Consider the following 13,439-nt stretch of genomic DNA (forward strand, 5'->3'; position numbering starts at 1 on the left):
GTGCAGGACGAGCAAGTCATGTGCTTTTTGTTATTTTTTCTTCCATCTCTGTGGTTTATCACCGGGGTCAATGGGCAGGACGAGGGAGAACGGGGACGGCCGGCCCGGGGGGTCGGGGTGGTGCTGGCTGGCTCATGCGGCCGGTCCTGCGGCCGGGCTAACAACCTTTCTTTCTGCCGCGCCGGCGTTCTCGTCACGGTCGTCTTCTGTTTGCAGTTGAAACCGGCCAGACATCACTTGCATACGGCTAGCGGGAGGATTGGCAGGGTGGGCGGTTGGGATTGGACGTGCGATCTCCGGGATCGGGCTGGGCGGTTAACGGTTGCGTCTTGGGACGATGGCGGGGATGAGGGGTTGTCGTTGCGGTACTTCCACTTCATCAATGACTTGACACACGTTGCCCTCCAGCAAACCCTGGCGATGTTTGGCGCTTCAATGCAATGGCCACGCAGGCGAGAAGTAACCGCTACTCAACTCGACCTTGTCCCTGGCCACCATCATAAGATGGCTGCAGACGCCAATACCTGCGACCCATCACGAGCTGGCCTGCCTGTTCTGCCTTCCAACATACCGCAGTACGTAATAGTACCCGGTATAGTTATGCATCTTGCATGCTTGATATTCCAGCACCAAGACAGTGCCGCCATGTGTGAGGCATTCGTAGGGCAAGGCATCAACGGGGCTGGGTTCGCAGAATCTGTGCGTACACACCGCAAGATCGGCGGATTTTTTTGTTGGGGAGGAAGGGGAGGGGGGAAGGGGCAGGGCATCCCGATGCGCTGGAGGTTGTGCTGTGCGCAAGTCTGGAATCCGTACCGTACATTATTACCCGACCACGAGAGGCCTGCGAGAAGGAGAAGTAGGTGTGTGGGACGATGGACGCAAAAGCAGGACGCGGAGCCGGGCAGCTGGGCTTGGCGCGCAATGCAGCCGGTGAACAGACAACAAGCAGTACACACACATTGGAGTGCAGGGCAGGCAGGATCCGTCAAAAAAACGTGTTCTTTCGAGTTCACCGATGAAGTTCACCAATGGTCATGGCGGGCCCGCTCCAGAGCCTGCAGATCGCAGACAGCGCTAACACCTCGTGGTGTGAGAAAGCAGCTTTGGATGGTGGGACAAGACACAGATGACTCGACGATAGGCGCGCGCCCGTGGCAACCCGAGCCGAAGCACGGAAGAGCACCGGGACACAGCAACCAATAAAACTTCGCAGCTGGTCCAGACCTAGAAACTTGCTGTTGCGCTGCCGAAGCCGAGTCCCGCGAGCTGGGTTGCTACACAGTAAATAGCTCAGGTTTATCCAGAGCAGCCTGACGTAGGTGGATCACGTTCTGCGAGATCTCGGCCGTTGGAAATCCGACAGTTCGCGCAAGGGCCGTCGCACATTGCGTTCGCTCGCAAAGTTCTCATCGACCGGACCGCCCTTTTTCCTCGGACAAGATGCGTCAAACGGACGGCGGCTGAGGGTGAGCGGCCACCTGCGAAAAGCCGGCGGCCCCCCAGCCGGGTCTGCTGCAACGGCAGGCAAGCGGGAGAGGCGGGTAGGGTGGCGGCACTTGATTGGCGATGGGACGCTGAGTTGGCATGCTGGGTGCTCGCCTGGTCGGGCATGTCGGGCATGCAACGAGGTTCCATCGTCGTGGACCGCGCAGATTGGACGGTGTTCAGGCTGTTGCCCGCCCAAAACTGGGGCGCTGGGCAACGGGAAGGTGGGGCGACATGCAAAGCCAGCGCAGCGGGGGGCTGTGGTCTGAAAATGAGAGACTCGGAACCTCTCAAAGCTGGCAGACAAGTCGCTCGCCGACCCCTTCAGGCGCCCAGTCGAGACAAAAAGGGCGTTGAGGACGAGGGCTCAGATATTGTCTGATGGCAGTGCGAAATGTATGTCTCGGGATATGAGTGTGCGTTGGCACTTCAGGCACCGGTCAAGGTCGTTTGCTGGTCTGGGCGGGCATCCATGGATGATTTTGGGGCAGCCACCCTCTCATTCCGCCCATACCGGCTCTTCAGCAGGCCTCATCCACGGTGCACGAGTACTAGGCACGGGAGACCGAAGTCTAGGGGGAGCAAAAGCAAGTTTAAGGGCGGAAAAGAAAGATGCAGAGTCTGCTTGCAATTAAGCAAGGCAGTTCGTTGTTGACCAAGGGGAAGAGAGAGCCCTGGTGTCATCGAAAGCTTGGTGCGATGACATCGAACAAGGGATTGAGCAGGAGCAAAAGGCGTGGATTGGCGAACACGGAGATGCCGAGACCGCGGACTCACAGCACCTGCGCCCGAGTCTTCGAAAGCAGAAATCGCGCCATTCTTCAAAGCCTATTCGGCACTGGTGCGAGGAGGAAATTGTGGTGCAGCGGCTCGCCAGCCAGCGCACACCTCGCAACTCAGCGCCGCATTGCCAGGTTGGAAATGGACGTGTGCCTGAAGGCAGGGATGCAAGCATGACACCATGGAAGAGAGAAGCCCAGCGGCTTGTCCCACCGCGCCGCTGCACCTTTCCGCATCAGGGCTAGCGACCCCGTGGCCTGGGCTAGTGGCTGGCCGTCCCTTACCCCACGCTTCTCCTGCTGAGGCAGTACACAAGTACATCAACGCGAGAGCAGGACAGACCTCCCGTCCCTATTGCTTGGAGCTGCAGGGAAACATCTCCCTTACGCTTCCTCCTCCCTTTGCTCCCGCCCATCCACATCAACGCGCCCCAGCGGCGCCCTGCAACGTCATCCCTTGAGTCTCCGCTGCGGCGCGGGCCACACTTGCGACGCTTCAGAGCCCTCGCCGTTCCTTCCTTTTCCTCACGATAACATGACCCTGCGGTACACATGAGCCCAAGACCTTGGGAACGGGAACTTGGGTCGCACGCCGGGCCAGAGCCGAAGCTTTCCTTTGCCGCACTCACGGCCCGCCGACGACCGTCCAGAACAACCCGCGCGACAAATCTTCACCCCTCTGCTTTTTCTTCTCCTCTGCAGGAGAGCGCCCAGCCGGCGGCTCTCGAATCGAGCTTTCTCTTGCCCTCCTCTTAACGCTCATCCTGCGGCAGGCATATGGGCGATCGTAATCGCCCGCCCGACTCCCCTCATGGGCCCATTATGATATCCATGCAGCGGTCTCTCTCGTCGCCCGTTGCTATTCATCCGTCGCCGCGTATGTTTGTTGGGAGGAATAAATGTGAGGAACCCGTCGGTTGTGCCGATGCTAACCTGTCCCACCGCGACACAGCGCGATCAGCTCCTACCACGCCAGCCTCGAGGTCGCCCACGCCGTCCCCGTCCGACAACCATGTCGAAGTGTCGCGCTCCCGCCGCTTGCGGTCGAGGAGCCCGTCCCGCGCCAGCAATGATTCCGTGAATGGCCCCGGGCGCCGCATCGATGACCTGCCCAGGCGTGCTTCGGTCTTGCACGCCCCGAGTTCCATGGCAAGCCGCAGCAAGCCCATTATTGACCAAGCAAGCGCGCCGTCACCAGCGCCGACGCCGGCGCCGAAGGATTCCTCCGACAGTCTCGAGACCACGGGGTCCCCCCCGTCCCCACCGGACGACAATCATGGCAACATGAAGTTCCTGCGCCCACTGATAACCGATGTGTCACTGTACACAAACTCGAACCTCGGCCCGGAAAATGATGAGGGGACAAGCCTGGAGGAGCTGGCGCACCTTGTGCGCCTCTCCAAGTACCAGGAGCGCAAGCGCGCAAACACCAGAATCCGCCTCCAGAGGAGTCTGATTTCCACTGCTCTATCTGCCCGACTGATGAGGTGTGGAGAAATGGCCCACCGCAACCTGGTTGATTGCTTTCGCGGGGACGACAAGAAGACCTTTGCAGCCCTGTACAACGCTGTCATCGATGTTCGGAGGAGCTGCGACGAGACCCGCCGTTACGCATTGCTGGAGCCAGAGATGGAACTCTTGCAGCCACCAGGGCTGGCCTCGTCCGAGAACTTGGACACCCCCACCGGATCCGTCACCGGGTCGGCCGCCTCGCCAAACGCTGGCACCCCTTTTTTGAACGACCTTTCTGCTTCCGCCCGCGAGGCGTTCTTGCATTTTCTGACCCAGATTAGGACAAACCCGGACTATTTGGCCACACGCATCGGGTCACTCAAAAACGCGGAACTCGCGGCGCTCACGAGCTTCCACCAGATGCTCGAGCCAATCGAATCCGTTCTTCCATACCACAGTCGCTCTCCTAATCGCGCTCCCTCGGGCAGTTCCACTTTTTCTCCGTCTGGTGCGGCGGCTGGCTCGGTGTTCGGCAGCGGGTCCAACGGAGCCGCCGGCGGAGGCAGGGAACGTAGCGCCATTGAGCGCCTCCTCTCTTTCCAACGCCACGATCCCATCTCGGCCCTGATCTTTACCTGCTTCGCTAATTCCGCAGGGCCCGATAGTGCGGAGGACAAGCGTCGGACCGTGACGTGGGCCAACGCCTGCGCCCGCCTGATCTCCTCGTCGACGACGGGTAATGAGCAGACTGTCACTGCGGTGCTCAATGTCTGGGTCTCCATGCGTGACTGGGCCGGAAGGTCCAACATGGAATGGTACCTCATGAAGATCCTCGAGGACGGCGCCTTTCTGCTTGACCGCGCCGAGGACCAGCATGGGACCCGCTTCAACCTCTCGGACTGGACGCCCAAGGACCAAATCGCCGCCGAGGAGTTTTACACCCGGGCCGTCGACGAACTCTTTGAGGTCATCGATGACGAGGACGCTACGGGCATCCCTGAAGGCCTGCTTGAGCTTGGGAATGAGATCCTGAAACGCCTGGATCGGAAATACGTGGAGAGCACCCGTCGTTGGTTGATCGCAAAGTACATGTTTACGGTCTGGCTTCTCGGCGTAGTCATCCACCCCGAGGCCTACGGCATGATGGCCGAGCATCACATCACCGAATATGGCCGTCAGAAAATCCTGAAGACGGTTGCCATGCAAGCCCAGAAATACGTTGTTGATCTGCTGCAGAGCAAGACTCCGGTATCGACCCCGCCCAAGGTGAAGTCCCATATCGAGAGTATCTACAACCGTTTCAAGGACTCGTCTAGGTTCCAGAAGAAACCTCGGCTCCTGCCCGCACGGTCCATTACCTCCCTCAGGGAGACGGTTGAGGTCCACCCCTATTTGGTGATCAGCCCGGCGGACCTAGCCACCCTTGTCAATGCGCTCTTTCCCGAACGGAGACCGCAGTCGGCCCATTCGAGCGGCCTACGGTCCGGCGCACCCTCGATTTCTGGCTTTTCTGCCGTCTCCCAGCCCATGTCTATCAGGACTGCGCCCAGCACGTTTGATACTATGTCGGTCCTCAGTACGAGTGCCGAGTCGTCCTTCAGCGACGCCACCACATCCAGGGAGCCGCTTCTGGAGGAAGGTAGTCCGCGTCGCTATTCCCCGTCCGCTCAGGAACCCCCCAAGCCCAACAATTACGAAGAAGACGGGTATCGGCTGCGTCTGGCTATGCACGAAATGACACAGACCCTGGGGCAGGATGTCGTGTACGGCTTGTGCCATCCGTGCGCCGAGCGGTGGGCCGTGTTGTTTATCTCGGCAGATGGAAGTAAACTGTCCACGCACATGACGTTCGACCTGGACGACCAGATCGATGAGGGGGACACCTCGTCCAATACCAGTGATACCGAAGGCGAGGAGACCGATGATGACGGTCGTCCGGAGCTCGACAAGGATTACCATCAACTGCGTGACTCTATTCTCAAGCTGGTCCAGGAATATGAGATCCCCCAGAGTCTGGAGAGCGATGGCACCAAGCAGCAGACCTTCAGCAACCGAGCGTCGACGCTCAAGAAGTACCGCTCCAAGAACCGTATCATCACGACGATGGGGAGTCGAAATCCGTACCGTCAGCGAGCCGCAAGCATGGCGAGCAGCGTCGCCGGAAGTCCTCCCAAGAGCGCCAAAGGGAAAGAAGCGGAGCAGGCTGCCGAAAACCAGTCCCCACTCATCACCATGCTGACGGCAGCCTGCTCCCAGTCCCGTGCCCAATCCGATTTCGTCTCCGCACACTTGTACTGGAGGACGCTGCAACAGCTCAATGCCCTGTCGTCCGAGAGCCTGCGTCGCGATGGATTTGCGGCATTGCTGAATATCTTCTCTCGCGGGCCGCGGGACTCGATCCGCCGCTCCGCCGCAGCAATAGAAGAATACGATGCCTGGCTTGTCTGGCTTAAGCAAAGCCAAGAGCGGGCCGAAGGGTTGATCGAAAGCATGATGCGCCGCCTGCGAGCCTTGCGAGACAAGATGTGGTACGTCACCGATGTTCGCAATTCTGCGCCGTACGAGGACTCGCGGAACGTTGCCGCCGCGCTCAAGACGATGGGCGCGCCTCGGCGGTGGTCCTCCTTCCAGCGCATCAAGAGCCACATGCAGAGGGGCCCTTCATCCAACTACATCTTTCGGACGGAGTCCCAGGTCCTCGACCTGCTGGCGGCGCCGGAAGAGCAAGGCGGCCCGAACAAGCTCCGCGACGAGCAGGCAGAAAAGACGGCCCGCTGGCTGCAGCAATGCGGCATTGAGAACTTCTGCCAAGGCGAGGAGCGCATACACCGCTTCTGCTGCGAGGTGGACAGCTGCGTCAGCAAACTGGTCGGCGACAGCATCATCGATGGACCTGTGCTTTGGTCAAGCGAACTCTTTGCCCGAGACCGCCGGGCTTTCGAAACAAGCAAGAACCCTCCCAGAGACCGGGATCGTGACAATCAATCCGCCTGGGATGATTCCTTCAGCGTCATCAGTGACCCCGACCGCAGGTTTGTGTCTGTTAGCCGGCCGCCTTCCATCAACAGCAGGGATAGGGATCTGCGCGGCCTTTCCGGACACAATATGAGCCAACTATCGGTCGAGTCGAGTCGCTTCAGCTTTTCGCGAGCCAGCACCGCCATATCGGAGATCGTCGACGGGCAAGAGTATTTCGGCGCATCGTCTCCAGTCCACCAGATCGACCCGAATGCGACCTTCTGGTCACCCTTCCAACACCGGGCTACTTCTCCAACTACCGCATCCGGAGCGCATTCGCCAACCACCAGTCTGACCAACCTCTCCAGCTCATTCTATCCGCCGAACCACCAGCAGCTCCCATCCCAGTCTCAGCAATCCACCGGCCGGCCGGGTACATCGACCTCTTCAGCCGAGACCGTGTACCAGCAGCGGCTTTCCGAGGAAAAATCGCGCTTCCTCGCGGACCTACGGCAGACATTGACCAGCCTTCTCCTCTCGGACCTTGGCAACCTCGTTTTCGCCCGCGGATCAGAAACGGACGCGTGGTTCGAGGGCCTGGGCCAGGAGTGCATCGACCGCCGAGAGGCAATTCAACGCCGAGCGCGTAAAGCGCTCGTGAGAGAGAAGCGGAAGTCTGCCAAATCCGGGTTGAAGCAGCGATTTCTCGAGAACAACCGGAGCTTCGGTGACCTGCGCGGGTCAGGTGGGAATGACGCACTGAGCGACAAGGCTCTGTCGGAAACGCAAAGCCTGGGCGGCGCTGAGGGGACCGGCGGCAGTCACCGGGGGAGCGTCCACGGAGGCAGCGTCCATGGCAATGAGAGCTCGGCGACCAGCGATACGATCTCGGCGCGGAGACAGAACCAGGAGTCGAGGAAGGAATCCATGCCGGACTTCCCGTTCACCAAAGCTTACCAACGGCTGCTGAAGATGTTCTGCGTGCATCCGAATCCCTATGTCAAACTGAATGCGCTCTTTGAGCTGGAGCATCTGATTATAGCGTCCCTGAACTCGGGATCCCGGCGAGCCCGGCTGGCCTGGGCGCGCTCCGAGCTCGGCTCGGCATCCTCTAACGCTGAGGAGCACGGGGCGGGAGCCGGGGTAGGTCGGTCCCAGCCAATCGAGGAGACGATCGACAACGTCAAGGAACGGCGCTCGCAGACGCTGATGCAGGCACCCACCTTCGGCACGGGCGGCCATGCCCAGACAGGTCGAGCGTCCGGCGGAGGGGGGAACACGGAGACCCGCTCCGTCGTCTCCGGCTACCCCGCGAATACAGATGCCGTCGCGAATATCTTGCGAGCCCTCTTCCGCGATCCGTCCCTCCGCCCGAAGACCCTGTTCCGCGATCTGCAGTTCATCTCTGCCTTTGTGCCTCCGGCGATCCTCGACAAGACCGAACGAGGCAAGGCCTTCTGGGACGCCGGTCTGGCCGCCCTCAACCTCAAACAAGAGGTGTGCCGCACAATGGTCGAAGTAGCCGACGAAATCGTCAAGAAGTATACCCAGGAGCGCAATGCCGCCGCGGCCCGACCCGGAACGGCCACAACGGCGAGTAGCACCGTTTCAGACTCGGCTGCCGGGGCACCCACCGGCAGCGACAACCAACCCTCTTCTCCCGCCTCCCCTTCTCCGCCATCCTCCCCTCCCTCGCCCTTACCCTTATCAACGTACTCCCTCGCCGACGCCGCCCGCATGTGGACCATCACCGCGAAAGAAGGCGACCCGACTGCCCAGCGCGAGCTCGCCCTCTGCTACCTCTCCCAGCCGGAGCTGGTCCAGCGCATCACCCTGCCGCTGTCCAAGCCGCGCGAGGTGTTCAAGCAGGCCGTCATCGAAAAGTACGGCGGCAGCGGCGGCGGCAGCGGCGGCGGCGGCAGGTCGGGAGGCCTGGGGGCCGGCTCCGGGTCCGGCAGGTATCACCACCACCATCACCACCACCACGGCGGCGGCCACCACCACAACCAGCACGCGGGCGCTGCTGCGCAGGGCCGGATGCAGGGCTCGCAGGCCGGGGGGCCGGGTGGTGCGCTCGGCTCGGGCGCCGGCGGAGCGGGAGGCGGCGCTGGTTCGGGCGGAGCCGGCGCTGGTGCGGGGGCGGGAGGAGGCGTGGGGAAGCAGGATGGCGCGGTCGAGGATGTCCGGAGCGACCCCGCGCTGATGTGCGTCGCCATCCATTGGATGGAGGCGGCTGAGCGCGGGGGCGATGAGTTGGCCCGGACGTTTATGGCGCAGAACGAGATGGGGCAGGGATGATGGATGGATGGATGCGAGTGGTTGGAGGGTTTGTTGTGCTAGTGTAGAAGTGGCGGTGGTCGTGTTCGTGTTCGTGTTGTTGTGGTTCTCTGGCGGGCGATGTGATGTGACGATGGGGTTGTTGTTGTTCTTGTTGTTGGAAAGACAGTGTTGCATTTGTTGGGTGTGTTCTGGTTGCTTTTGGATGATACCTGATGCATTTCGTGCTTTGATACCTTTGGTTGGCAGTGTTTATTTACTTTGCTCTCTTGTACGGGTTGATGCTTGCTTGGCTTGCTCGCTTGCTCTTGCCTGTTCGTCACCGGTCTGGTGTGTGGTGTGGCATTCATGGTGGAATCAGCATCCAACTATCTGCCTGCATCACCTCACTCGCGACATTCAAGATGCCTCTAATTGCGGCGAGAAAGCTTTGGGTACTCAAACCTCTGTTCTTGATAGGCATATTTGATAGAATCGGTAGTCTTGGAATATGTTGGAATACGATCTACCCACAGCTCGCGGCCCTCCTTGGTTTTGAACATTCTGCGCCGTTTTAAACTCCTGGTGTTTTGCTCACGTCGCCCCTCGCACTGCGAGGTCTCCGTTTTCATGAGCGAATGGCCTGAAGAATATCACAATCCGAGAGACAAGTTGACGGTTTCACTACCTGGAAGAAACAGCTCTTCTTGACTTCCGTGACATGGAAGACCCGATGTTCTACGCTCCGCCCCTTGTGCCTCACTCAGAGTGCCAGGACCGCCCGAGCAGGGCAAACCGATCGCTCCAAAGGGCACAGATGTGCGTTCAGATCTCACATAACCGACTTAATCGAATCCCCCATTCCTGCTGCGGGCAGCCTTCTCTTCTCCATGTCGCTACAGCGGCAGCGATCACAGCGAAAAGAAAGGTAAGTTGGAAGACATCAAAAATTACGACCGGAACGGCCCCGAAGGACAATTCAAGGTGACCGGCTCCACGATGTGCAATGCAGGCCTATCACCCTGGTACCCCTGCTTCTTGATCCAGGTGTACCCGATCAAGGTAAGTATGAGGAAAAAAAGAGGAAGAAGGAGAGGAAGAATCTGGCGGGCTGGCCGGATATTTATAGACACAGCTGCCTGGTCTGTGCACGTTTGCAAATTTGCAGGCGTGCACAGACCTTCTCAGTGTGGAGCCTGGCTGCCGCGAGGCCCACTCCCTCAGGCCCCGCTCACCCAAGGTTGGGCGGTCTGGTTCTGAACCGGCAGAAAAAGATGCCCCGCATTTTGAGTCATCTTTTGGTGGGCAGCTGGCAGAGGCATCGGACTGAAGCCATCGTGTGGGGTGTGCAGTGTTGGACGAGCTTGCCTGGGCCTGCATCAAGCCAATTCGCCTAGACAACTCCTTGTAACCTCTCGTGCACCCCGTGCCTCAAGATGCCTACCATCACCGTCGACAAGTACGCCCTCTTCGAGGAGCTGGGCGAGCAGTAAGACAGCTTCCTACCCCTGCATGAATTCACTCGTCTCTGCTCTTGTCTCGGCCTGATCTGACCCCCGGGGCACCGCGCGCAGGTTCGCCGGGGACAGCTTCGAGCAACTGTGCTTCGAATTCGGCATCGAGCTCGACAAGGACACCGAGGATGATCCTGCGCGGCCCAAGGACCAGCCCCCGGAGCTGGCCATCGAAATACCCGCCAACCGCTACGACATGTTGTGCTTTGAGGGTAGGATATCTCTGTTTTGCCTGGGGCTTAGGGCTTGGAGCGGCGGCATGCTGAGAAAGCTGGCTAGGAATTGCCATGAACTTGAACATCTTCCGGGGCAAGCAGGCGACGCCGAACTGGAGGCTCCTCGATATTCCCGAGAACAAGATGCAAACCCTCACCATCAGCAAGGAGACGGCGCTGGTTCGCCCCTATGCTGCCGCCGCAATCCTTCGCAACATCAAGTTCACGCAGGCCTCTTACGACTCTTTCATTAGCCTCCAAGACAAGCTCCATCAGAATTTGGCGAGGCAGCGCACCCTGGTTGCGTGAGTCGATACGTCGAGGCTGTTTGACTTGTTAGCGCTGCAGTACTAAAGCATTGGTCGGGGCAGGATCGGAACGCACGATCTCGACACTATCAAGGGCCCCTTCACCTATGAGGCGCTCCCGCCCAAAGACATCAACTTCGTGCCGCTGAACCAGACCAAGCAGATCAACGGCGAGGAGCTGATGAGCTTCTACGAGACGGACAGGCATATCGGCAGATATCTGCACATTATCCGCGACAAGCCGGTGTACCCCTTGATTCTCGATGCCGACAGGAACGTTTGCTCCCTTCCCCCCATCATCAACAGCGAGCGGTCCAAAATCACGCTCAACACGAGGAACGTCTTCATCGACATGACAGCGACGGACCAGACCAAGCTCGACATCGTCTGCAACATCATGGTCACTATGTTCTCCAAATATTGCGCAGAGCCGTTCACGATTGAACCGGTCAAGGTGATTTCGGAGCACAACGGCACCACTCGCATTACACCCAGCTTGGCCACCCGGACAATGGATGTCGAGGTCGATTATCTGAACGGGGTGTGCGGGCTCAACGAGTCGCCTGCCTCGATATGTAAACTCCTGAGCAAGATGGCGTACTCCGCCGAGCCGTCAGAGGATCCGAAGCTCATCCGGCTTACGGTGCCGCCGACCAGGGCGGATGTCTTGCACCCATGCGATGTGGTAAGTTCTGCCTGCCAAGCTGTCTGCCGCCCCTGCATTGTGCACTGGAGTCGACTAACGCCGCTCTCAGATGGAGGACCTTGGCATCGCCTACGGCTTCAACAACCTGCCTCGCTCGTCGCCGAACCGGTCCGTTACAATTGGCCAGCCGCTGATGATCAACAAGCTCAGCGATATCGTGCGGCACGAGTGCGCGATGGCCGGCTGGGCGGAGGTGATGCCGCTCATCCTGTGCTCGCACGAGGAGAACTTCGAGTGGCTCAACCGCAAGGATGACGGCAAGACAGCGGTCAAGCTTGCCAATCCGAAGTCGGTCGAGTACCAGGTCGTGCGGACATCGCTGCTGCCCGGTTTGCTTAAGACCCTGAGCGAGAACAAGGCGATGCGTCTCCCCCTGATGATCTTCGAATCCTCCGACGTCGTCTTCAAGGACCCGTCGGTCGAGCGGCGGGCGCGGAACGAGCGCCACTGGGCGGCGGCCTACTACGGCAAGACGAGCGGTTTCGAGGTGGTCCACGGCCTCTTGGACCGCGTCATGACCATGCTGCGCGTTGCTTTCGTCACGCACGAGGAGGGCCTTTCGGGGAAGAGCGTTGACTTCGAGGTGAAGGAAAACCCGAGCCCGCAGGACGGCTACTTCATCCAGGAGATCGACGAGCCCACCTTCTTCAAGGGGCGCGCAGCCGCCATCTACGTGCGGCTGGGCGGGAAGCTGCAGCGGATCGGCGAGCTCGGTGTCCTGCATCCGACCGTGCTGGAGAAGTTTGATCTGAGGTATAATGGCCTGCCCGCCCTGTCCCGTGTCAACGAGGGAGATTGCTGACCAAAATGGCATGGCAGATACCCGGTGAGCACTTTGGAGGTTAACCTCGAGGTCTTCCTATGAGCCTTCTCTGCAGCCCATATACATCTAGATCTGGTCCGGTGATTGAGGGGGCACAGAAAAATAGATAGAGTACAGCCGATCCATGCTGATGGCTGGTTCGCATTGCTTCGTTCCGTTCGCAGCCGGTCGTCTCGGCATAGCGGTTTGATTTCGAGCTGCAGTTGCCAATCACGCCTTGACTGAGCACCACCTCAGGGGCCTCCACTCCGGATAACGTCAGCTTGAAACCGCGCCAGCCAGATCTGCTCATTCCGACCTTTCCCCTTTCTTCACAAGCGCCAGATTTGACGAGCAGACGGATTCTCACTTTTACACCAGGGTCAAACAAAAGGCGTATTGCGAACTGCACCGCCACACTACACTAGAGAGGGCGGAATCGACGGACCCTGTCCGGGACATTGAAAGAGCTGTGCCCCCACGTGGCTTCTTGTGCGAAAATTTTTTCCCACCTCGAAGGGATTGTCTCCCTCTGGGAGCTGGGTTGGCATGTTCAACCATCAAGCCGGTTCTTGCGGAAGTCATGTCGTTATGCTCGAACTGCGCAGCTTACTTTCCTCAAAAAAGATCGACTGCCAGTACCCTCCGAACGAAAGACGACGGAGCTAGCTCGGACCCGGCTCAGCGGGCTGTGCTGGTTGCGGAGCCGGTGATAGGAGGCTTTATGTCCGGATTTTGGGCGCTCTTCCGCCCAGCCATCTAGATGCATCCGGCACGTCTGGATCTCCCAGAATGCAACGTCCCAAGCCACGGTATCCATCCCTTCATCTCATCGCTAGCGTCTCACCGTTGTTTTCCGTACGCGTACATACGAATGAATCATCTCGCCGAACATGTTCTTTCTCCTTGACAGGCCACTAGATGCTTCCGTCATCAAGAAGAACCGATCGAATCACGGACG

At 59.5% G+C, this 13,439-nt stretch overlaps 2 protein-coding genes across 2 annotated transcripts; both read left to right on the forward strand.

Annotated features, from left to right (window-relative positions):
* Window positions 1-3,177: 3,177 nt before the first annotated feature.
* On the forward strand, window positions 3,178-8,994 carry THITE_2107809 (uncharacterized protein). The gene has a single exon (XM_003649267.1). It carries the CDS (start codon window positions 3,414-3,416, stop codon window positions 8,973-8,975), a length of 5,562 nt encoding a protein of 1,853 aa, XP_003649315.1. The 5' UTR covers window positions 3,178-3,413; the 3' UTR covers window positions 8,976-8,994.
* A 1,674-nt stretch (window positions 8,995-10,668) lies between these two features.
* Window positions 10,669-13,017, forward strand: THITE_2107811 (uncharacterized protein). The gene is made up of 4 exons (XM_003649268.1): window positions 10,669-10,967; window positions 11,034-11,655; window positions 11,726-12,429; window positions 12,496-13,017. Exons 1-4 carry the CDS (start codon window positions 10,735-10,737, stop codon window positions 12,539-12,541), a joined length of 1,605 nt encoding a protein of 534 aa, XP_003649316.1. The 5' UTR covers window positions 10,669-10,734; the 3' UTR covers window positions 12,542-13,017.
* Window positions 13,018-13,439: the final 422 nt, after the last annotated feature.

The sequence above is a fragment of the Thermothielavioides terrestris genome, chromosome 1 (genome assembly GCF_000226115.1).
Source record: "Thermothielavioides terrestris NRRL 8126 chromosome 1, complete sequence".
Classification (NCBI taxonomy): Eukaryota; Fungi; Ascomycota; class Sordariomycetes; order Sordariales; family Chaetomiaceae; genus Thermothielavioides; species Thermothielavioides terrestris.

Bases quoted from the DNA above. Each gene is read 5' to 3' on its own strand.
- THITE_2107809 (XM_003649267.1), top strand. From the start codon at position 3,414: ATGGCAAGCCGCAGCAAGCCCATTATTGACCAAGCAAGCGCGCCGTCA.
- THITE_2107811 (XM_003649268.1), top strand. From the start codon at position 10,735: ATGAACTTGAACATCTTCCGGGGCAAGCAGGCGACGCCGAACTGGAGG. The intron at 11,656-11,725 runs GTAAGTTCTGCC...CGCCGCTCTCAG, and splicing joins TCTTGCACCCATGCGATGTG to ATGGAGGACCTTGGCATCGC. The intron at 12,430-12,495 runs GTATAATGGCCT...ATGGCATGGCAG, and splicing joins CTGGAGAAGTTTGATCTGAG to ATACCCGGTGAGCACTTTGG.